We start from the raw sequence: 24,216 nt of genomic DNA on the forward strand, positions 1-24,216 counted from the left end.
TAAATTATAATAATTCAAGATTGATATTTTTTTCTCTCTTAAATGTCATTCAATGATGCTTTTCCATTTGCATTAATGCGCAGCATTCTTAAATTTGTAATTTTATTATAGCTGGTATGTCTAACAAGTAATTTATAAGTTTTCAGACGCTAAAAGTATGTTATAAACATTCTCATGAAGTTTTATTACTTCAGAATAAGATTCTTTGATCAAGGTCACCGTTTTGAAAAACAAAATATGTTGTGAGCTGTTTTTCACTACAATCTGTATATAAATGCTTGTCAATTTTAATTTGTTAACATCATAAACTTTTTTTAATTCATATTTTTAAATTTATATATATTCATGCTATATGTTTAACAGCCGTATTATATGGAAATACCTGAAACTGTAAAGCGATTACTTTACAATGTTAAGTTTAAAAATATTCTCAGCTTATTTATCTTGTCGAGATCTAGTAAACTTGAATTACTATAATTGAGAAATTGGCTAGACCACTAGCCAAAGGTCCATGCTTTATGAACAGTCGTCAGGGTCCCCATTTATACCGTTTTATACTTATGGAATTTTAAATTTTATGTTTATTTTTATTATAGGTCTTGAACAAGCGTAATAGCTGTACTCTACTAGTAATCAGCAAACGTTCTACTCGTTTTCTAATCGAAAAAGAAAGGCGAAGAACACAAAAAATAAAATAGTTGTTATTTCATATAATTACCATTACTATATGTCCCCTCTAATCTGCTTTACAATAAGTTTGTCCCACATTTATAAGTCTTTTGTACTTTTGTATGCTGTACTAAAATGCCTTGCAAAGCTGTTTTGCATTTCCTCAACATGACTGAAGTTTGAAGAAAGAATCTGTTCAATAACGATCAAAAGAGATGTTAATTTGTAGAGATAAAGTGGACGGTGGAGTAATACTTCTCATGTTGTTAAAATAACATGAGAAGTACATGAACATGTCTTCTTGCCATGTTGTTAAAACAAAATGACGTCTAACGTTATCATAGTGAAAGATGACGCATTTGCAGTTAGCGAGTGCTGAACGTTTAGATGTTAGTCTAACGTCTGAATGTTTAGATGTCAGTCTGTGCAGTTGTTTCGGTAGAAATCATCTTTATCGCTTTGCTGCATACCAATTTTTTATTCTCTTGACAACCTACCGTACATTTATCAGCGAATGCAACCGTCCGTTTGGGCTGATGTCACAGTTCTGAAATTCCGTTGATAGTTCTTCAATGTCTTGTCACTTCACTCACTGCTAAGAAGACAGGTGGCGTGGAAGACTTTGATCGAACATCGGGATTATTCCCTGTACTTGCAGCTGTCTTTCAGCTGTTTGTTGATCTGTATTTACTAACTTTTTGCTAGTCTCTGAACGGTTAGATGCGGTTCATTTCCTATCGCTTGGTCCACAATTTGCACACAAATCCTGGTGAATGTCCAGAACTACACTATCAGTCTCCATTCCTCAGTTTTTGAAACCTTTGATCGCACGCGTTATCGTCAACACTTTTCAGTAAACAATGCCTAATGTGCTCCTTATAGCTTAACCTTTGAAGCAGCAAGGCGAATTAAATTACTCTAATAATCAATTCAGCCCCTAAATATGCTCTTTGCCCCACTCTTTGTTGGTAAAACATTATTATTATCATTCAGCGTCATCTGAGATGTAAATCATCCTATCGCCACTTGCATCTTCAAGAAGTTTTTAACACATCCAATGTTTTATTCAGTGTTATCCGATTTTAATCAGGAATATCTCGGATTATGAATTATGTTAAGTTATTTCCGTATTGCAAAGCATATTATGCCTATCTGTCTAATCAAAATAATGCCTCAGTGGAGGACGCTGAAAGAAAAACTCACTCTATTCACATTACACATGGAAAAATACGAAAACAACAATGCAGCTAGCCCGTTCACCAAGTTCGAACCCGGGTCAGACTACAACTATTTAGCGATCTTAATCACTCGATCACTGATGAGGTCCCGGAGTATGGAATCTAAAGTTCTCAAAGCACTCTTCTTCTTACATCTAATATTTAAGACTCGAAGTTTCACACATTCCATTTTTCAATCCCATAAACTCGGAAATCGAGCTTAAATCTTCATCATAGAAACAGTTTCCGCTGGTTACTTAGTCATTCAGGTAGAAAAAATCTCCAAAATAATTCAACGTTACCAATTCAGAAGTCAAACAACAAAAACGCTGATTTTTGTTGTTTGACTTCTGAATTGGTATTTATTCGGCGTGTTATTGTGTCTTAATTAATTCAACGTTAAAAGAAAAAGAGCCAAAGAAAAATGTAGCGTTAGTACCCAAACAATACATATGGGAGATAATCTGATCGTACCTTGTAAATACATGCGAAAAATTTACTTTGTAAATAAATAAAAACAAATAGAAATCGATTAATCGTTATCACAATTTACACTTTTGGAGACATTTTTGGCCTGTGTTTCTGCAATGTAAAATATATACTTTCTGAAACATCTTTATTTTGTATAATGCAAAACAATGTATTTGAGGATTTCAGTAAAGTGAATGGCCGTTCTATCCAGGGATCGATGGGATTAAAAAATGAAAATAATAGAGTAGAACCTTCATTATCCAACAAAATAAAGAACAGTCGAACTTATTAAAGCTTGTATGTTGAAAGGTGATCGGTGAAACTTGTTTTCGGCACGCCGAAGATTTTGGGGATACCTAAAAATAAGGTACAGATGCGAGAAGCAAAATTCTGATCTATCTCTCGATTCCGTCTGTTTTATTGCTGTAAAACTTAGTTTCTCGATTTCTAAGCCATTTTGTAACATTAAACATTATTTTTGCATTCTTCTCTGTCTTTACGTTCCCTCTATTCTAATGTTTCAGGCTTATTTCCTTTGCAGAAGTTTTTGGGATGGCCCAAACTGATATATATCATGACTCCCATGATAAAATTATATCCATGGCATTTAAATGGAAACAAACTGTACTTTCAGGCCGTAAAATTGTGCGCTATTGTGCTCACAAAAAGTTACCTGCGATTTCAGAAAGGTCAATAATTAGTTAACGAAAAATAATGAAAAAAATAATAACTGAGGAATATAATCCATGTCTTCAATTTGACTTCATTATTTACTTATTTTATAGTGTAGTCAAGCATACAAGAAAACGAGCACGATATTTACCACGAAATTAATTAAACTACATTCAGGGATGATTAAACTATTTAATTAGCACTTCTCAGATGCATAGCATTAGGCAGCACCCAAATAACGCTAACTTAAGGTTCTGGTCGCGAAATAGGCGACTTCGGTGCGATATGAGAGAAGGCCTTTAATTTCCTGCTCTTCCCAACTAATTCTCGATAATCCTCCTCGTAGAATCACCAAATAATTCCGGTTGGAAATTGGACAGGAAATTAACAGCATTAGAACGCGAGGGATTTCACGAAGAGTTCTTCGATATTACTGAATTCCAAAGAAACAATCGAATGACCTTTAGAAATGGGAGTAACGTTAGTCCTCTTTAACTACTTCTCTTTTATCAGAAAATGGGATAATAGATCCGACATTATAAACGAATATACATCGGAAGCAATAAGCATACAGATCATATAACCAAATATTGTTATTATTGAATTAGTTATGTTGCTGTGGCCGGGAAAAAATAACAAATTCGCATTCTTTTAGGAGATTATTTATATTATTAGAAACTGTTAAAACTTCCAATCCGAAAACCTGAGATTACAGCTTAGGTTTTGAATAAAAGTTTTTTCAATAAGAAAAATAATAATAAATAAATGAAAAAAAAATGCCGTATAAATATTTTTCTTTTATTCTTCAATAAAAATATGTACTTTTGCTATCTCTCTTTATTAATTAAAATTTTATTATTAGCCCAAATCGGCGTTAAACCAGAAAGGCTCTTACTCTCAAAACGGCATTTTGTGTCATTTCATTATAAACGGCGAAATACTTTTTAAATTGTTGCAGCCAAAAATTATCGCCCTGTATTATATTTAAAGAAATTAGATAATGAAGAATCTGCATGAACGTATGCATACGTTCATGCAGATTCTTCATTATCTAATTGTGAAAAACCATGGTACATAGGTATCAAATTTTGAATAACGTTATCCTCTACTCAAACATGGGCATCTGTACTCCAGAATTTTGAATTTCGAATTTGGTTTATTATCTATTTCATATTTTGTAAAATTAACGAATTTTTGATTAACAGACTCAACGATTTCAAAGCGAGCAATGGCAACACAGTGCGGAAAAAATAAACAATTTTATCTTCAGCACGCGCGACTGTCTGTCGCAAATCTAAAGATATGCTGTTTTTAAATATTTTGTGATATTGCTGTTGAATTGAATTTTGTGTGGTTTAAGTTCGATGAAAATGATATTTAATAAATAAAGGTAACACACAAAATGTTAAAAAAAATCCCCTTTGGGCGTATGAGTTTGTAAATAAGCATAATTATGTATTTAAAAAGTAATCCATACATAATCATTATTTTAACTAAGACAATGAAAAGTGATGATTCGAAACTTTCATGTAATTATAAATTTAATTATAGCTCTTACAGCTCTTATGTCAGAAGCACAGTACTTTTTTTTTTTTTTTTTTTTTTTTTGTATTCAGACACAACGTTCACTCAGTTAATCAAAATTTCTTAAATTTCTAGTCAGACAATTCATGCTCAAAACCAGGAAAATTACATTTTTATGGCGTTACCTTGAAATTTTATTACCTCATAACTGTCTTAAAATTAATAAATGTATAGAAGGAGATGCTAATAAATTGACCTTTCTATCGTATGTCACTATATATTAGTATAGAATTGTATATAGAAGCATTTTATAGAGGAAAAGATGTAATAGATCTTTATATTTACAGAAATGACTTCTTACTCATTAAAATGGGATGGAGCTTAGGCAGATATCCCTTCTATGCTTATCTATTATTGAATAATACAAGCATCTCTTCGTTTTATTATTTTTTGCTGTTAGCAAGATGCCTACTTTTTGTATCTGCTCTGACCTTATTTCACTATTTTTCTATTACTCATTGAAACTGAAATATTTTACAACAAAATGGTTTACGATGAAATGAAAAGTAAAAGATCTTATGTAAAATCCCTAATCAGACGGTAAAGCCATGAGTTATTTTGTATAATATGCGATCTAGTAACGATATAGCGGAAATATTACAGCCCTCTTTTCGCCCAAACCTCTGTCCATTTTCCATTACGAAAGTCATTAGCTTCCAGACGTAACACTGAATTTGAGATTTCTGAAATCCATTATGAAAGAAAAATGAAACTAAAAGAGATCCATTACTTATAAATTAAGCAAGATGAACGAAGACTACGTAATATAAGATTAATATTAATATCACATTTTTAAAATACTTCGTCTGTTTCGAAATGCGATGCTAGTAATTCGCTTAAAATGCCCTAAGTATAAATTTCCCAGTTATACCATTTTGTCCGAATTTTAGACGCATAATTAAATTTTAAAATGCATTTGTAATCACACTGGTAATGTATACATACGTCACTATACACACACATAAAAGTTTTGCACTCAAACGCATAATATATGACGTTAGGAATGTCATTTATTAATTAAAATAATGTTGAAATATGGATAATTATTAGTTGGAAATGCAGTTGATTTTCTAACTATAATAGTTTGAACTGCGCAGTTTTGCCTACAGGAGGATCTTTTCAGCGACAAATGTGTTGGAAAATATTTTTGATGTTTGGAGAAATTGGGAAAAAAGTAGAAATAAACTAGCAGATCTATTTACTACATACTTGGAGCATTCAGTAAGTTCAGATGTAAGTATGATGTAATATTTTCGAATGAAGAAGAGTACTGATATGATTGAGTCATTTTTGGAAGTATAAACAGGATTGTTCACTCTTACTCATACTTATTTGTTTTCCATATTATTGTTAAGTCTAATCACTGAGGCTAAGGCATCAATCTTTCTTTTTCATCTCCTCATCGGAGCATGTCACTGAATTTGTGTACATCAAGTTTCCCATGTCTTAGGTTATTTGAAGGAACTTCGCAATAGCGTTAAATTTTTACCACTCAAGCTAGAATAATTTAAGTATCCAAATATTCAAGTAGCTGTTGTTATTTGATATTTGAAAGGCTGATAAATGTTGTCAGTCAGCGATATCTGTTGATATTGAAAATAACATCGATCGATGACTCAGGTTTTGACAAAAGAAAGCATAATACCGATAAATATTCAAGACCGGAAGGTTGCAGTCTAACATGACATATAGTCGGTCAACTCTCTATTTAACGAAGTCACAGAATCTCGCGAAAACTTCGTTAAATGGAGGAATTCGCAAAATAGAGGCTACGATAAAACATGATTTAAAATGAGAATTTTTTTTAATTTAAATTTTAAGTAGTAATAAAATGAAATATAAATTCAAAATTAAATGCGTTGATGTATCCATTCCATCCAAGTTACGTAAGAAAATTGCATTCATTCATTTCAAGAAATAGTCAGTTACTTTAACTTGTTTTAATTGTCGTGAGAAACATTTCAAATCATATTTAGTATCATATCTTTGTAATGCACGGAAGATATTTTCTGGTACACTTTATTCAAACTGAAAATCGCATCGTAAAGTATCAAGCGCATTTAATCTGTGTTCCGACAAATATTTTGTATATTCATTTTCACTAACGCTTTCAGATTCTTCATCGTCATGAATCATTTTATGGTTGATATCATTTTTATGCTCTCTTTTGATATCATTTTTATGTCCTCTTAGTTAGAATACCTATGGCCTTAAACATGTTTATCTATAAATGAATAATTTTGTAATTGTTTATTATTCTGTACTTGTCCTTAGTTTTTCAGCTGCAGTTATTCAGTTCCACATTTTGGCTATCGTCCTCACTGGCACTATTATAATCAATCCTTTTTGAAAGTGGCTCCCTCCCCAAAATTCATCACGGACAGAATTTTCAGTGACATCATAATTCTATACATTTTCAAGTTTAAATATGCAGTCACATTAACTTATTACACATAAAGGCTGATTTCTTTGAATTTCCATCAGGGTTTTCTTAAAAATCGTTTTGTGGTAATGCGTTTTAATACTTTTTATCATTCTTCTACATCGTGTTTAGTATGTTACTGTAAACTCTACGAAACTAAAAAAAAGATGCCATTTGAAAGAAAGTTGAATTGCTCGGCACGTACATTAAAATTTTCAAACAATTATGTTTTTCGTTTTTAATGTCTAGTTAACACATTTAATATCGCATTGTTTTGCAACCTGTAAAAGTGATGTATAAAGTGAATAAAAGACAATTCTTATCGTAAAAGTAATATCTAAGCTTATGATATGAAGAAATGCAGTGCAATATTATAAATGTATTTTCTATTTCTTTTGATTTTTTTCTTGAGCTAAAAATTATCGTTTTGTAATACATTTTATCATTTTGAATTTCCTTTAAAAATCCTTCCCAGTTTGTTTATACCTTTTTGTTTCACATCCCGTTTGGTTTCTTCACTGCAATGCCTAGTAGGAAACGACAGGTGTAGCTCCTTCTTGGATTCCGATAAGTAAAACTGCTTGTTTCGATGAAGTTTACACCATCTGTGCACGTCTCGCTCTGATTTTCTTTACACCTAATACAGCTCTCCCGCCTTTATAGTTATGAATCCCTTTCAAGGAAGCCAACTGAAGTAAAAATTTCGTAGACGCCAAAATAAAAACTTAGCTTCTTTTTTATTTTTGTATTCATTATCATTTAAAACGGTATTATATCTCAGTTTACGGACTTCATCTCTAATGTTTGCTAACATTTTTTACACATACGAAAACTCTTAAATTCACACACACACACACACACACACACAAAAAAAAAAAAAAAAAAAAAAATCTTCGTTTTTTTTTTTTTTTTTTTTTTTTTTTTTTTTTTTAAATCTGAGGGTATCCAGTCTGTAGAATAATATCTTTGGGAATTCACCTCTGCCTTTTCATCCCAAAAAAGCTATTATTGTCGAAGCACGACTTTGCATTGTCTCACTTGTCATTGGAGTCTGTTGCTATTCGACAAAAACGTAATCTTTCAAATTTAATCTGTATGCTATCGATGAACAAACAAAGATATTTAAAAGCTATTTTTTACTTTTTAGTCTAATTCATTTAAATAAAAATGAATTAAATTCAAGATATAGCTAATTAAAATATTAAACATATTTAGAGATTTATATTTACATATATTGTCACATTTCAAATGTACAGAAGATATACAGAACGTTTCCATGTTAGCTTAAATGTATAGTCGTTTAGTATACTACAAAATGTTTAGCTGTTCCACCCGGAACATCTCTATTGATAATCCTTATGATAAACCATACTAAACTTTGCATCGGAACAGTCCTTTTGGGTGACCGCTAAAATTTGAACCATTTCAGATTTATTTATTGACATTTGAGTAAGATTACTTCCTAAAATATGAATCTAGCTGGAAAATTTTAGAAAGTCATCAACCGAAATATGTCTGAACAAAATTAATCATACAAAAAATAGAAACTGAGTTTTTAAATAATTAAATCTTTTCTTTGTTAAAAAGTACAAGGTACCCACGTGCAGTACCTACCATACCAAGTTTTTCGTACCATTTAAATTTTGAACAACTACTTTTAAAGATATGATTTTATGCTCTGTGTCTCCAGCTTCTGGAATCGTTGTTAAATCTGTTTAACTTAAAACTATAATCAGAGGTGTTAAACAGGATTCTGGAAACGAAGATCAGACTGCAATTTTTATGTCAGAAGCGTCTTTAATGAATTTTTACAAAACCTTTGAGCCATAACATTAAGTTTTACATTATGTTAAGAAGCATTTATCATTTAAGCTTGAGTTTCTCAAACATTTTTCAAGTGGGGATCACTTTTATAAACTAGAATGTTCAGAGGCTCCCATTACTCATGTTCTCTTCGAAAGCAGTTTTTCAGCATATATTACTACCAATATGCTTAAATTTTTAAAATACAATTAATCAAAATTAATTCAATTTTATTTTATTAATGAAATAAAACTTACACTTGTTTTTTTTTATAATACAAGGCTATGAGAATTAAGATAATCTTAGTAACTAAAAAATAAATAAAAACTGCCTCTCACATTAACGAGGTGGATTGTCTAGCGATTTGTGATAAGTCTAGCATGTTTTGTGTTTGCCAAATATGCCGGTAAGCTTAAGTCTGAAACTTAAACTAGTGAAGAAACATACATCAAGTCGATCTCGGACAATTTGATTTTATTTGAGTTAACGATAAAAACCCTTTCTCATACAGATACGTAGAAGTAAAGTTAATAGTTCAGAAGCTTCTGCTATGAATTTCATTTTTCTTAAGTCCGGTGTCATTCGAGAGATCAATTCAGTGTTCTTTTTCATTCAAAGAGTTGGCAGATGCGCCAGCTTTAAGTTCGATTACGATTAAGTTCTCGATATACACATTTCTCATTTTCAGTAACGCTTACCAATCAAATAATTTGTCAAGCTAGGAGGAGCTCAAAGACAGTCTTCGAGGATCAAGATTTAGAAACGCTGATCTAAGTAGTTTGGTAAGTGTCACAGTTACGTAAAACTTAAGCTTTTTAATTTATCTCGCTAGGGGCATTGTCAATAACCAATTCCTAAAATACTGCCATTCGACAAGCGTAAGATCTTCAATTTATTTTTCAAATTAAATCAATCTGTAATTGCTTAATATATTCAGCGATCTGAATTCAATAAATGTAGAGATTTAAATCTTCTTTTTTTCATCTTTTAATAATGCAGTCTTTTTTAATAATGCAGTCTTTTAATAATGCAGTTTCATCTTTTAATAATGCGGTCTTCTGATGTAAATTAAAATGCATTTAATTTATAATATAACCAACTGATAATTGAGCACTATTACTGTGATTAATAAAAGATAATTCTAACGCCTGTTAGTTGTCTCAGTACAAAATTGCTCTAGGTTTTGCTTTCAGTAATTTTATTTGGCTTTCGTTACTATTTTACATTTTAAAAATAAAAACAAAATATGTAAAATTTTTAATTAAACTCCTTTTTTATGTGTTAGATTGCAAACTAAAGTTTTCAGATACCATCTTTTTTCCCTAACACGTGCTAAATCAAAGTCATGTGAATAATATTTTTCATAAAGTGTAAATTGTGCGCAAATTTAATTATTAGTCTAGCAGCGCAACAGAATAGCCTAAGACTCGATAATTGCTCTCTTTTAAGCATTTGTTCCATTTTTACAGTTAAACTAATCCCAGGTACAAAAAGTAATTTTTTTTTACACTCACCGACGACTATTTTGGACCTATTTTCGCTCAATAGAGACACAACGTGACGTCATTGCTTCTGCCTAACGTCACGTGATCAGTCCGCAGTGCTGCCCTCTTCAGGACGTACCGATTCGCATTTCTGCCAGAGATGTATTCGGGAAGATGCGGCTGTATCCGGTACAACCCGAAATCGGGAGAGACAGGAAATCAGAACAGGCATGGTACGGCAGTAACCTAACGAACGAACCCAAACAGCCCCGTATACTGCAGTTAGTAAACTCTTTAAATGCAATGCACTATATAATCGATCTGGACACTGCGATTATTACCGTCCGAATCGTGATTCGAGAGCAGATATTGAAAGAGTATCCTGGAAATATTTAAGCGAAATTAATTTGTACAGCGTACATAAAAGAATACGAAAATCCAAATTTTTTAGAGTTGTGTTACCGCCAGGGAGCTTATTCCAAATATTTTAATTCGTATAAATCTAAAAGCAAATCGTTAGCAAAGAACAGGAAATTAATTTCATGCTTGTTCTAAGTGGTGCTGATTTTGTTTAGCTTCTGTGAAAGAAGATTTCATGCTTATAAACAATATTCTGCAAACACTTTTATACAGTTATTTTTATGATAGTATAAACGAGCTTTCTGCTGTGATTATATAACACTTGATGAGCTATCTTAACTGCTGATGACCAAAACGTTGTATAAAATACATAAAAGCTGTTTTTTCCTTTTTTTGTAATAAATGAAATCTTTTTATGATGCGGCTCCAAAACTTAAAAGAAGACAGTTGTGATAAAGTTTTTATGATGGCTTTGTTTTTAACATACTATTCGACGTTTGCTGAAGAGCTTCAATAATTATCATAATTATTTGTTCGTGATAAGAAATAAATGAGCTTCTAATTGGTGCTGACTTTGCTGTGCATTTGAATTGCTTTCAAGAAATTACCAGAATAGAACTTTTCTGTCATTAAATTTTATAAAATTTACTTGCGCAATGGATTGTTAAAGTCTACCGAAGCTGAGATGAATCGTTGTTTGTTGATATGCTGTACCTTATGTGCTGCTCTGCTGATGTGCACGGGACAGACGATTCCGCCGAACGACGACTACATCCCTCAAGTTCACGGATCGTCTGCTCACTCCAGCGAACAGCGCGGATTCAACGAGAGTCGGAGAGAAGGGAGAAAAAATTTAAATATTTTTGTCGTCGATTTTTCTCACATCTCGACTCCTTTCATCATTTCTTTATGGATTGCGATTGCCGGCCTTGCGAAGATCGGTAAGTGAATATGCCTTTATTAAACCATTAAAGAACCAGACTCCATAACATTTTTTAAAACCGAAAAATGCAATTTAATATTTTCTACCCATAGCCCGCAAAAACTGTTTTCCTGTTGAAAAAAAGTAGAAATAAATAATGCGTATAATCCTTAAATAATATCTATAAATATTTGCATCTGAACATGTAAGTTACTTAAAGCCGATAAAAATAGACTCAGCTGAGTAATAAAATTCGCAGAATACCGTATTAATTATACTAATGGTAAAAATGTATCTAAAATCATCACTTGGATATATTATAAATGATAGCTAATTCATAATTCAAATTTTGTACATTTCTACGACGTACACAGGCAACAGCAAATTTTGAGAGAGAAAGATGTTGCAAAATTGCAGTAGAAACGCAATTTAATAAATATTCTAATGACGTACATTTTCTTAATAAAACTGCCTTGCTTTTATGTCATATATGAAAAAAATCACAAAAACATCTGCGAGAGCAGATATTTAAAAGTGAGTTAAAAATCATTTTATGCATTTCAGCTGTCAAATTATGTAAATAAAATAAACAGTGCATATTATACAAAACCTAAATACGTATTCTAAATAAATTAAAACGTAACCTTTTACCTGTTTTATTAAATTGGCAGGATGATTAAGTTTGAAAGATTATCCTCTGCCGAATGCCAACATTCTAAGAACTTCGCATTTGTTAAACAGCAGGGAACATAAATGAAAATTTTATATTTCGCGCAATAATAATATCAAGTCCCTTAGAGGGTAAATATATGAAAACACAACGCAAAGGTCCGAAAGTTTCGGAAAAACTCTACGAAAAACATTTTTAGCTTTACAATGTTTTCTAAATTTGCAGTTGTTTGATTTTTATATCTCTGTGTAAAATTAAACTACCCATAGTATTTTAACGTGAGAGCTTCGTTTTACACTTCCAGGCTCATTATTTTCAAAACCACATCATCCCAGAAAGATAAGAAGATTTTCCGTTTTTGTAGCCAGCTAGAAACGTTATTTCGGATTTTTCTCATTTATAGCGCATTTCTGGTAACTTGCACTTAAAAGAGGACACCATAGTATATCATGTAACGTTGCATGGGGAACCGCCGAAATAAACAAGCAAAGGACGAAAGCTATTGTCTCTTGCTTTCTTTGATAAACTTTAAAAATTAAAGAATAGAAAATACTCTTTTTGTTCTTTTTTTGTAATATTTCGAGATATAAATATCAAGGGCGCAGGAAAATGAGCGAAATTCTCGTATTATTAATGAACCAGAAAATCCTTTTGTGAAATATTAAAAGAACGCGAAGTAGAAAAAAGCGTGTAAAAGAATGCATATTTAATGGGTTTAAATTCGAGAGAATAAATTGCATTTTTTGTGGGCTAGAGATACACCTAAGACCGCAGAAAGAATGATAAAATAAAATAGTAATAATAATAAAATTTTTTCTTTCTCCGTAACAGCAATCACAATTTTATGAGTACCTGCATTCAAATATTTGCAAACAACAAATCGACAGAAAAGCACATCGATGGAGATATTTCTCCTGAAGGACTCCTAAGCACTGACCCTCCTAAGGACTAGTTGAATAATTTTACATCCCTATTAGACATTGCTAGATATTTGAAAGACTTAAATGTGAAATTATTTGATAGAAAAATTATTCGATAATCTCAATTTTTTTATGCAGACATCAAAATTTATTTAAAATGAGCTGCTTGTGATTAAAGTTGTCCATTTCATTTCCGTATCAAACGAAATTGCTTGAGACAACGAACAATAAAATACTCATTCGACTGATTGGAAATTCCTGAATTTATAAACATATATCTGGATGTTTCAAAGAAGGAGAGTATAAATGGGTTGCAGATATTGTAGAGGGATTTAGAGGAGATACAAAATGAAGAGAGCTTTCGTACAGCCCGATTTGAGAACACTTTGCATAAAATATATTTTTTCAAATTTGTATTCAAGCGTCTCGAAACTTGTCCTTCAATTCATTTATCTAGTTGTTGGTAAATATTGCTGCCGTTTTGAGGAAGCAAACCAAAAGATCGAATTCAAAATTTGTTCCGATAGACGATTTTTCTTCCAGAATTATGTGAGTAGCTACATTAAATCATTTGCCAGATACCGCGTTAACTCATTATTGCTTCTAACGATGAAATATTATGCAAAAATAGATCGGTATCAAAATATAAATTTGTAATATCTAATTTTGTTGTGGATTTCTAATCTTTCCGTTCCAATCTTTTTTAGAAACATGTTATGATCTTTAGCTGCGGATTTCATGCAAAATTTTTAAGTGCCTTTACATGTAAAACAACTGAAAGACCCTAAGTTTTACTATACGATGAACTAATGTCAGCATGGCTGTCGAAATACTCGTAACAGTAATGTAAAAGACTTTTCCCACCTCCCAACGAAGAAAAAACGAAAATTCTGTAATTTTATGAATCACTTTATTATGTTGTTGTGACTTATCTCACTTGTCTGACAGAAACACCAAAACAAGAATGAAGCAAGAACCATGAAATTCATCGTGGCAAGGAGCGCAAGATTGCGCCTGTCATTGGCAAGAACCTTGAGCATCAGGTGACAGTACGACTTTGTTCAGTTCTGCTCCCAATTTTGATACAGAGTACCCGGGAGGACGGGTCCGAGGGTCTCCCACCTTCTTCCCCTGCCGTATAGACACTGCACATTTACAAACATCCATACCTTTTCCTGGATTCGAGTCCGGGCTCTTCGGTGCGGCAGTCGCCGTCGCTAACCACTATCCCGATTAGGCGGCTCACCCTATTATTACTTTAAGTAGGCTTCTTTCAAACAGAACCTCTGGTAATGTCATTTTTTGCTTGACCCTTGAATTAATTATAGTCTTATGTGGTCTCGTGTTATCTGAATGTATTCTTATGAAACAAAAGCACGAATAATAGAGAACGCAGACTGAACTATACGGAATATTTTTGCTGCTGGAGAAAGAGTTCTTGGAAATGTACTGATCATTTCTGTAGAACAAATACGATTGAAAAATGAAGTTTAAATCATTTTTATGTATTCATATCTTAACACTGTAATTAAAAAGGTATTAGGCGTTATGGAAAAACAATTAAGGCTTATTTAATATGTAAGATTCCTATCCTTTAAAGTTGCAGCTAAAGTTGAGGAACTTTAAGAACTGGTAAGCGAATAATCACTTTAGTTCAGTAGACAGAGAACAGATACTCAAAAAGGGTTAAATACCCTTTATTATTCCAAATAAAGTTTAACAGTCGACTCCTTTTTCGAGTTTACAATACAGCCTCCACTCGGGCTTGAACTCAGAAAACTAAGGAATAAAGCTTAACTAAGCTAAAAGGATATAGCCGAAGCTATCAAAATTCTAACAGAGTTGGCCCCTTAACGCGAACTAACGGCGAAACTGTCAAGGGCCTAAAGTACGGCTGATCGTAAAAATAGCTGTAGAGAGAGTATAGCCAAAAGGCTAACGTGCACTGCATAGAATCTCTGGCCCTCTAACGAAGTCAATAGAACTTCACAGTTAAATACTCTTTCTCCTCATTTGCATTTGACCGCGATTCTGAAAATACTTTCTGTCCGGAAGTTGTAAGCTGAAATTCAGAAAGGACAGGAAACTATAACTAAAAATTAACTGTTAGAGAAATTAAGATAAACCTTACAAATATAATATTTTGAAGGCTTTCACTTTCAAATAGTTGAAATATAGGAAGACGTGAGAGAAATAGCAAATTTGCCAAAAATAACACAGATGAATAATGTTTTTCATAGAAAACATTTATTTATTAACTTATTTTTGGTACATTGAAACAAATTAATAGGATAAGAAAAGATCCTAATGAGAAAAATGCTTTGGTATAAAGTTGTAAGTGAACGAGTGAACGAGTAAAGCCTACGCATGGTTTTAATTTTATACAATATATTTTATACAATATGCGTACAATATGAAATAAATAATTTGACAACAGAATTTATTTTACTAAAAACATAAATCATTTTTCAGCATTTAAGGAATCATCTATATGTTGTACAAACAAACATAACAAAAAGCGCTAAAATTTTGCTCGCTGTTTTACACATCATTTTTCATTGCATCCAGTTTCTGATTCATGTTTAATTTATGCAAAATTTTAATTGCTATAATTAAACACAAAATTAACAAGTGTTCAGATGTTTCGAAATATTCACATGATTTTAAAACTGATTTATTAATTTTAAATGTCATTGTCGGAACATTTTAATTAAAAAAATTTCCTAAAATGTTATAACATTTTTGACTTCATAATAAAAATAACAAATCTGCATATTTTTGTTGCCTTTACGTATATTCATTTAGTATACTACATTTTGAAGTTAGGAAGTACGGCAGAGATGATTATTCTGTGAGATAAATATATGAAAATTATTGCTCACATTTTCTTATTTCCTAAAATACATTGTTATTCCATAAATTGGCAACTAAAACCAAACTCATGCCAGATATTTAAACCAGTGTTTTTTAACAATGATTTGTATATACTAAATCTGGCATAGATCTGCTGATGAGAAAATATATATTTTTACAAAGTAGTTGGGGAACCTAGTTTAAATAATATTATACTGATATTATAGGAGAGAGCTTTCATAGACATACCAATTTTTTTTAAGTAATTTACTTCAAAAATTGTTAGAAAATTTTAACATTTCTCGATAATTTCTCGATTAGGTGCTAAGCGACAACAAGCAGAATTTTATTCTTAGCTTTTGGCAACAGTGAAAAGATCGCTGTTTCACATCAACGTAACACATCAAGGAAGTCGCATATAATGTAAGCGTAATCGTTCATCAATTTGACGCTTGCTTATAAACGAAAGTACCTAGTGTTTGGCCGCCACCCAAAGAGAGAACAAAATTCTTGTTTGTGCCTTTTATTTTTATCTGAAGTGCTATGCCGTAAGTGCCCTATTTCTCTGAACTCATTTTTGCTAAACGTGAAAGTTGACAGAGCACATTCTTAGAAGAAAGGCCAGGTATGAATTAAAATTATTACTTAAGAAAAAAGACATTTTGTACAAGTACAAAATGGAAATCACAGTTGCAATACAATATGAATTATCCGAAATGAGTGAGACGTGGGCTTCTTAATTATAATCGACTTTCATATTTAATGAAGTTTAGAAAACCTTTTAGAATTACAATTTAAATTGCTGTTGCATCACTAAATTTCAAATTGCTATTAAATGCACTAAAAAGTAAAAATATGTGATTTTTGTAGCTTTCTTGATCATATCTGTTTAAAAATAAAATCTTAAGGCTGTTATGAGTCGGAGACTTTAGGTTAGAATTGTAAAATCAGTTTAAATGAACTGAATGTAGTCCTCCTCATGTGTTCCATTTCTTATGGTTATTTCCGTTACTTAGTTCCGTCTTAAAACTCCAGTATACTTTAATGGCACTTCGTAATTTAATTTTCAGTGACACGTGACCAAGAACGTTTTGATAGTTAAAAAATAATTTTTGTCCTTATAATTCGTAATTTAAATACTCTTTTTTAAGAATTATTTTATATATTTTATTTTATACATTTTAGTTTAAAGAAAGAAAAGAAATAATTAAGAAAATCACATCCGAAGTATACAATTTACCTTTCTTTTAAGGTCTTCCGATTTATACGGTAGTGTAAAATTTTATTCAGGTCATTCAAATTTCTATTTGATATTTTCGATTTAAAATAAAAGATCAGTCTTTATAAGCAAGCATGATTATTGGCAGTTTATACTTTAATTTTAAAGAACAATCGTCGTAAATTCGGTAAATTACATTAGAAATTCCCAAAAATCTTCATTTAGAAAATCATTTTTTCGATTTGTTCTTTGGAGAAGATATAAGCGGTAATACAGTTGATTGCTAAGGAGGGATCTGGTAAAACATTCGTAAAAATAGCATTTCAACATTACGTAAAAATATTCTGTATCTAATTATTAGAAGTTCAAGTAAAAATAATCAGCGTTCATTTTTTGAATTTGCAATACTAATTTTGAAAATTTTGCTACAGAACCTTTTCTTCAGCTGCAAGAGTGAAAGTGATAAAAAGCAAGCTTGTGCTCACGAGATACCAATGAAAAAGAATATACTGGAAAACTCAAGAAAGTTCCAACAAAACACAAAAGAAAATCTGCGAGCACCATATACTGATGAAAAATGAAGCCAATTACAAAATAATTTCTTTAAAAGCTGAGGGTAAATTCGGATTGAAATTTAGATAATTGAAAAAGAACTGAAAGATTTTTATGAATGTGAAACGCCTCCAAAAAGTCTAATTCGCCCTGATAATGTTGCCTGCAGAAAAATTAAAAATAGGATTTTTTGTGCAACAGTGTTGAGCAACAGATTTCCTTAGAGGGAAGTTTTAAGGTCGTCTTAGCCCGACCAATGTATATTAAATCACACTGGTAAGGAATACTGTATATGCTTCAGGAGTTCATATCTGGAATGGGATTTTTAAATATGGGGCTGCGAATTTTATTGATAGGAGAAGAAAGGACACGAAGGTTAAACTTGTGTGCAATTTTATAGATAATAGAGGGAAAGACAGGGACGACTACAGAATTTTTATAATGTCCTAAAACGAGAGAGAAATTTTTGTTGCGTTGAGATAAGAATTTTTTAATTGCTTGATCAATAATACTAGATGGAAAACCTCTGTCACTAGGAACAGCTTTCAGGTAGTTTAATTTTTGGATCAGGAGCTGATGTGGGGGAATAAATTTGGAGAGCTCGGAGAAAAAGAAATAATAACAAGAAAGAATAAAAGAAAGCCCAAATTTTTCTTCTTCGTAACACAGGATTTGAAGTGTGGCCATATGAAGGTTTACGGTATACAGTATCACTGAAATTAATGTATTTCGCGTGACCAAGATATCGAGAAACGGAGGGGACTTGGATGTCTCAACTTGGAAAATGAGTTGAATAGCAGAATTAAGGGAATTGATTATTGAGAGAACTTTATCTAAATCCTCTTTAACATCGTCAAGCGAAGTAAATGTATCCTCAACATAGTGAAACCAAAGAGGGAAGTTTACTATTTCAAATAATTTGGTTTCATAATAATGCATCCGTACATAGACATTCGGAACATTGGTTAATAATGATAATATAATAAAGGAAACACGATTCTAGGAGAAATACTCTTCTAATTTGTTTATAAACTCTATTATTTTTATGGCGTAAGTGTTAGTAAGTAACAAAGCATAAAACCTAAACCTAGCTAACATGTAAGAGGCAGTGCCTAAATTAGGTTGACGATGGCATACCATTTTTATGAATTTTGGGAAGAATAATTCGCAACAGATGAGATAAGAGATTTTTGTGAGTCGACAGGATTTGTCGAGATTTAATCGCAGTTTTATTTTTGAGAGGTCCTAAGATGAAGGATAGTTAGGGATCAAATTATATGAGTCTTCGTTTAAGAGTTAAGAAACACCATCCATGTAAGTTGTTTTATCCATGAGGATTATCTGGGTACCTTTGTCGGATTTTGAACTGATAATATCTGGGTTGGAATGAAGTTCATGAAACACGTCGTTCATGCTTTCGCCATTTTCACTCTTGCAGCCGAAGAAGCAGGTTCTGTAGTAAGGCATTCAAAAATAGTATTGCAAATTCTAAACATTTACGCTGATTATTGTTGTTTGAACTTCTTGTTATTCGGCATGTTACTATTACTGAAATTCTGCCTAATTTTGAAAAAAATAGTTATGAAATATTATGTGACATTGCAAATAGGCATGCGCACAAAGTTTTAAGAAAGTCGGTTCATTAAAAGTGAAAGTCAAGATTTCTCAAACACCGTAATTAAAATCGCGTAAATAACAACTACAGCAAAACAAAGGTCTACTCCCGAACATTGCGTTGTGGGAATTATCTTCAAGTTTTACTAGTAGTTAGGATTAATTTAAAAAATTTGCTAGTTTCTCTTGACACACATCGTACATAATCGCTCGTCAGAAGATTATGCAAGTTAAAAATATGTGAAGAGAATTTAAAAATTGATTAGGTAAACTGAAACTCCTGCTTAGCGGATCGGCAGATGCTGTGCTGCCTGTGAAATGTTAACACAATTTATATTTGTCGGAAAGGCTGCAAAAGATCTCTTTAACTGTTCCAGATTGATAAGCTACTTTAACGTGATTAGATGAATAAACATGTCTTCCTGGTTGAACAATTTTCTATTTGACGACGAAAAATTCCAACACACCAACAGCTTATTTTCCTTTCTGTCTTCTCGTCAAGGCTTTTGCAAGCATTAAGTCATTAGCATTAATTAAAATGCATTAAGTCATTAACTTTCATCTTTCAAGTCCGCCTATAAACTACATTCCTAGAAAGTAATCATCAAGTAGCTAGCTCATCGCAAGCATATCATCAAAAAGGTAAATATCACCCAGAACTATGAATTCGCTCTTAGAAAGCGACTCAAGCAATAATGCTGCTGATTACTGCACCTTGGCAGAAAATTGCAGTCGAAGAGCAGCGTTTGTTGATCCCACGGTAAAGCACGAATCTCAATTATCCAACAATTAACCAAGTGCCCTGTTTCAGGGAATTTGTTTAATGTTAATTGTAATCGTCCTGTAATTATCTGATTATTAACATTATCATATAGAAATTATTCTATTTTTTGAGTTGTATAATTTATCTTTAGTTCTAAGCTATGCGAGTTATAAAAAATGTATTCTTTTGATGCGTTGATTAGCACATCCAGTTAGTAAACTGACAAAATCAATGATTCTATTTCAGGCAGAGGTGTAATTAAATTTTCATGTCTCTTAACTCGAAAATGAATAGCCCAGACTAAAAATGTGATTGGCAATAACTCTTCCTTTTGGAAAACTAGATATCTTTCGAAATTCTCTGTCGTCTAATAAGTGCGTGAGGGATATAAAAAATCAAAAGCATTTCTTACAGACTTTCTTCCTTGTGGCGCAATTATTAGCTCATTCAGCCAACAAATAGAAATCCGTGCTTCAACTTCCTCCCTGAAAGAAACCTAATATTTCAGCCAATTCTGCATGCTATTACCGAAAATCTAACACAGATCTTCAGATAACCACGTCGCTGTGTATATAAGGCAACAACACATTGCAGGAATGTCTTCAACACTTTATGTATGCTTAATTCTTCTCAGTACTACAAATTTCAGACTAAGCAGAAAATCTAGATTATTCTACTCACTTATTATATTAAAATGAAGGTATGGTTGTTATATTTGAGTTCTGTGTCAATGTGAATGAAGTTTATCTCTTCATTGAATGAGATGTCATCAATAAAAGAAGATTTCATTTCATCTTTCTTTGATTACTGCAAAGCTATATTTATTAAACCAAAAAGGAATACCATACTTCAGAAAGATAAATAATTAATACAACACTCCAACGGTAAAATAATTGTCATTTACTTCTTTTTAAATAATTCAAACTTTTATTAAATTTCTAAGGCAGCAAATTTCGTTAAAATTCTTTAAATTCTTTCCACTATGGTTCTTCTGGAAACATTCCACTAAAACGTAAGAGCTTTTGAACCGAATACGGCTTTGAATATAAACCAAGAAAAATGCATGTTTATGAAAACTTTAAAGAACATACACTTAAAAATCTTGAAAGAAATTCAGTCTTTTTTTTTATCATAATGCTAGTTACCAGAATATTTAAAATCCTATGTCAGTTTCTCAGTATGGTTACAACTATTTTCTAAAGATTTATCTAGTTTACGGTTGCATTACGTGTACTAGTACTTTAAACATTTGTGGCAGTTTATAGCTGCATAAGTGACAGACAGCACCTTGATCTGTTTCGTGCCTGCCATAAAGTTGCCTCTGAAAAACTGATAAATTTTTTATAATGTCATTTTGTGATACACTTTCGCTCAGTTTACCTAAAATACTTCTACAAGGAGATTAGACGGTGTATACGCTATTGTTTGCCAGGTTATGTGTATACGATGTTAAAAGCATCTTTTATTAAGACCCACACAATGTTTTTATAAAAAATTTCATTAGACGTATCAAGTTCATGTGATAAATAACTTCAGTAAAAGGTGTCGTTAAAAATAAAGAAGCAGTTTAAAAATGTTTTGTACTTATTATAAGAATCGTCCAAGAACGCAAAAAAATTGGATCTAGAATTGACTTAGAAAGACTCCTAAGAACTGAACTCAAAAATTTACACCGTTAATTGGTTCTGCTGATCCCTATACCCCAAGGAGCACTTGATTAAAATGCCTTTAATTCATTTCGTTTCCCAGCACGTAAATAGCGACTAGAGGGACAGAATGACAGCCTGTCGGTCAGATCAAGTTAGGGTTGAGTTATGGCTTTATCCTTTTAAACTTGGAGCGATTGTAGAATCATTAATCTTCTTCCTCCCCCACACTCATAAACAGAGATTTTGAAAAATCAGTCATGCCTCGCCAGGGAGTGGACCTGTTACCTTCTAAACTTCACCACAAGGACGTAGAATGAATAGAACGGTAACACTTACCAGGCCGCACTGATTTTAAAAGGCAGGGTTAAAATAGTATTACATAATGTCACCAGAAAGTGGAAAAGCTAGCTAAATTTTAGCTTAATTTTTTTTTTTTGCACAGAAACTTATAAGATTTTATTCTTTATTCGAAATTACTTGGCATTTGTAAGAAATTTCTCAAAAATCATCTGATATGGGTCAAATTTAACTTGAAGAAATAAATGAAGCATTAATTTAAAAAAAGATGGTTATTCAGTTGTTTGAAGAACAACCTTGGAAATTTTAGATTTCTTAATTAAACACTCAAAACGAGATTCAAGAAATATTTAAAAATATAATTTATATGTTTTCTATACCGTTTTAGTGAGAATGTAAAACGATATTTATATCTTTAAAATACCTCCTCCTAAAAATTTATTCTATATTATATCTATAACTTAACTGAAAATTATTTATTACAAGATAACATTGATGTTAAAGGTAGATGTCCTTACTAGCAACTTTTAAGTTTTTGTGAATATGAACCTCGAAAATCAATTATGCTGTCATCAGAAGTCGACCTTGAGACCTTTGAATTCGTTAAATGGTTGTGTTAACATCACCATTCGAAGAACGTAACAGGAAGAATTCTTTTAGAAACTCATAGTTTTATCTCAGGTATTGGTATTTAGAGTATTTAATTTTCTTTCTTGGACGAAAATCTTCTGTGTATTTAGGTCAAGTATATAATTCAGCTTATATGCATGTCCTTTACTTTATTTTGGGGAGTACTCGCAAAGCTCTTGGTTTTTCTTGGATGTGAAGCTATCTTATAAGGTATTTCTCCAGCCTTCTTAGTATGCCTTCGTAGTGTAGTGGTCAGCACGTTTGACGCGTATTCGAGAGGCCAGTGGTTCGAGTACCGGCGAGGGCATTGCTCATTTTTCATCACCCCTACTTTAAAGAAATAACCTAATGTTTCTACAATCTTACCTTCTGATCCACACAATGGTCTCAAAATTACTGGTATTTGTTCTCTTTTAATAAACACTGCGTTCGTTTCTTGAATTTGGAAACTGACAAATTAGATCCCATTCAAAAAATATTAAAGCTTATAAATTTATTTCTTAGCAATTTTAGCATTATTATTCACTAAAGCCCAGCGTTCTTAACCGAAGGAAAAAGCAAAGTATTCTGTTCAAAAACAGAAAATCCTCTCTATTTTCTCGGTAATATAATTTCCAGAATCCTTTCGACTTTCTAAGAAATGCAACATGAATCGTAAACAAAAACTAAAGCAGAATATGAAGAAACATCCATTTTTATTATTTGTTTCCCTTTTTAAGCAATAGTCTAAAAAATATAACCTCCTTTCTCTCAGGGACCTTTCACCGTAGTAAGTCGAAACTCAGACAGACTTCAAAATATTTCTTTGGAAATAATAATGTTACCATCTTCCGGGCAAAGAATGTCTCGAAATACAATATTTAAGAGGTATTCCCTTTCTGGAAATACAGACTCTTGTTCGTTTTGTTTAAGAAGTATGGAGGTTTCGGAGTGAAATGAGCAGATTTTGCTGAAAGGGTTTATGTTACTTAGGTTTTTAAAATCCATTTTCTTGTTATTTTATTTCTTTAAAATGTATTTAGATTAATTAAAAGCTTTTAAGTATGTTTATCTCCGTTGGCTACAAACGAAGTGTAAATAGCGATATGAGTTCTGGACGGAGGTTTACAGCGAAATTTCATCTTATAACAAAGCTATTCTAGATCTAGATCATATTCTAAACCCTAAATCTTAATGATCCTAGATGACGGTATTATTCCTCTAAACATATTGTGCATTAATAAGAAAACGTCTAATGACATTAAACACAGCTTTTTAGTAGAAATCGATTAGAAAAGTTATAAGAAAAATCATATGCTTGGAAATAAATGATGCCAGATCTAGTTATTATATTAAATACTTTTTCACAGCGATATTTGCATTTAAAAATGTCCAGGCTAAATTTTCCAGGGAGATGCATAAATAAAATTACCTTGCTTCTACTCGTTTGTTTTTCATTTTGATAA

At 31.8% G+C, this 24,216-nt stretch overlaps 1 protein-coding gene across 2 annotated transcripts in view; it reads left to right on the forward strand.

The window, feature by feature from the left end:
- Positions 1-24,216, forward strand: part of LOC118182193 (Na(+)/H(+) exchanger protein 2-like) — a 313,261-nt gene that overhangs the window by 72,597 nt on the left and 216,448 nt on the right. Inside the window, exon 1 of one of the 2 annotated variants that reach the window (XM_085820441.1) lies at positions 10,501-11,623. The exons of the other annotated variant lie outside the window; for it this stretch is intronic. Coding sequence (XP_085676567.1) covers positions 11,368-11,623 — 256 coding nt within the window. The 5' untranslated portion in view covers positions 10,501-11,367. Of the gene's footprint in view, positions 1-10,500; positions 11,624-24,216 lie in introns of those variants that run through there. 2 annotated transcript variants of the gene reach the window in all.

This window comes from Stegodyphus dumicola, chromosome 7 (genome assembly GCF_044657685.1).
Source record: "Stegodyphus dumicola isolate Sdum_Otavi_A_Nest chromosome 7, ASM4465768v1".
NCBI classification, from domain to species: Eukaryota; Metazoa; Arthropoda; class Arachnida; order Araneae; family Eresidae; genus Stegodyphus; species Stegodyphus dumicola.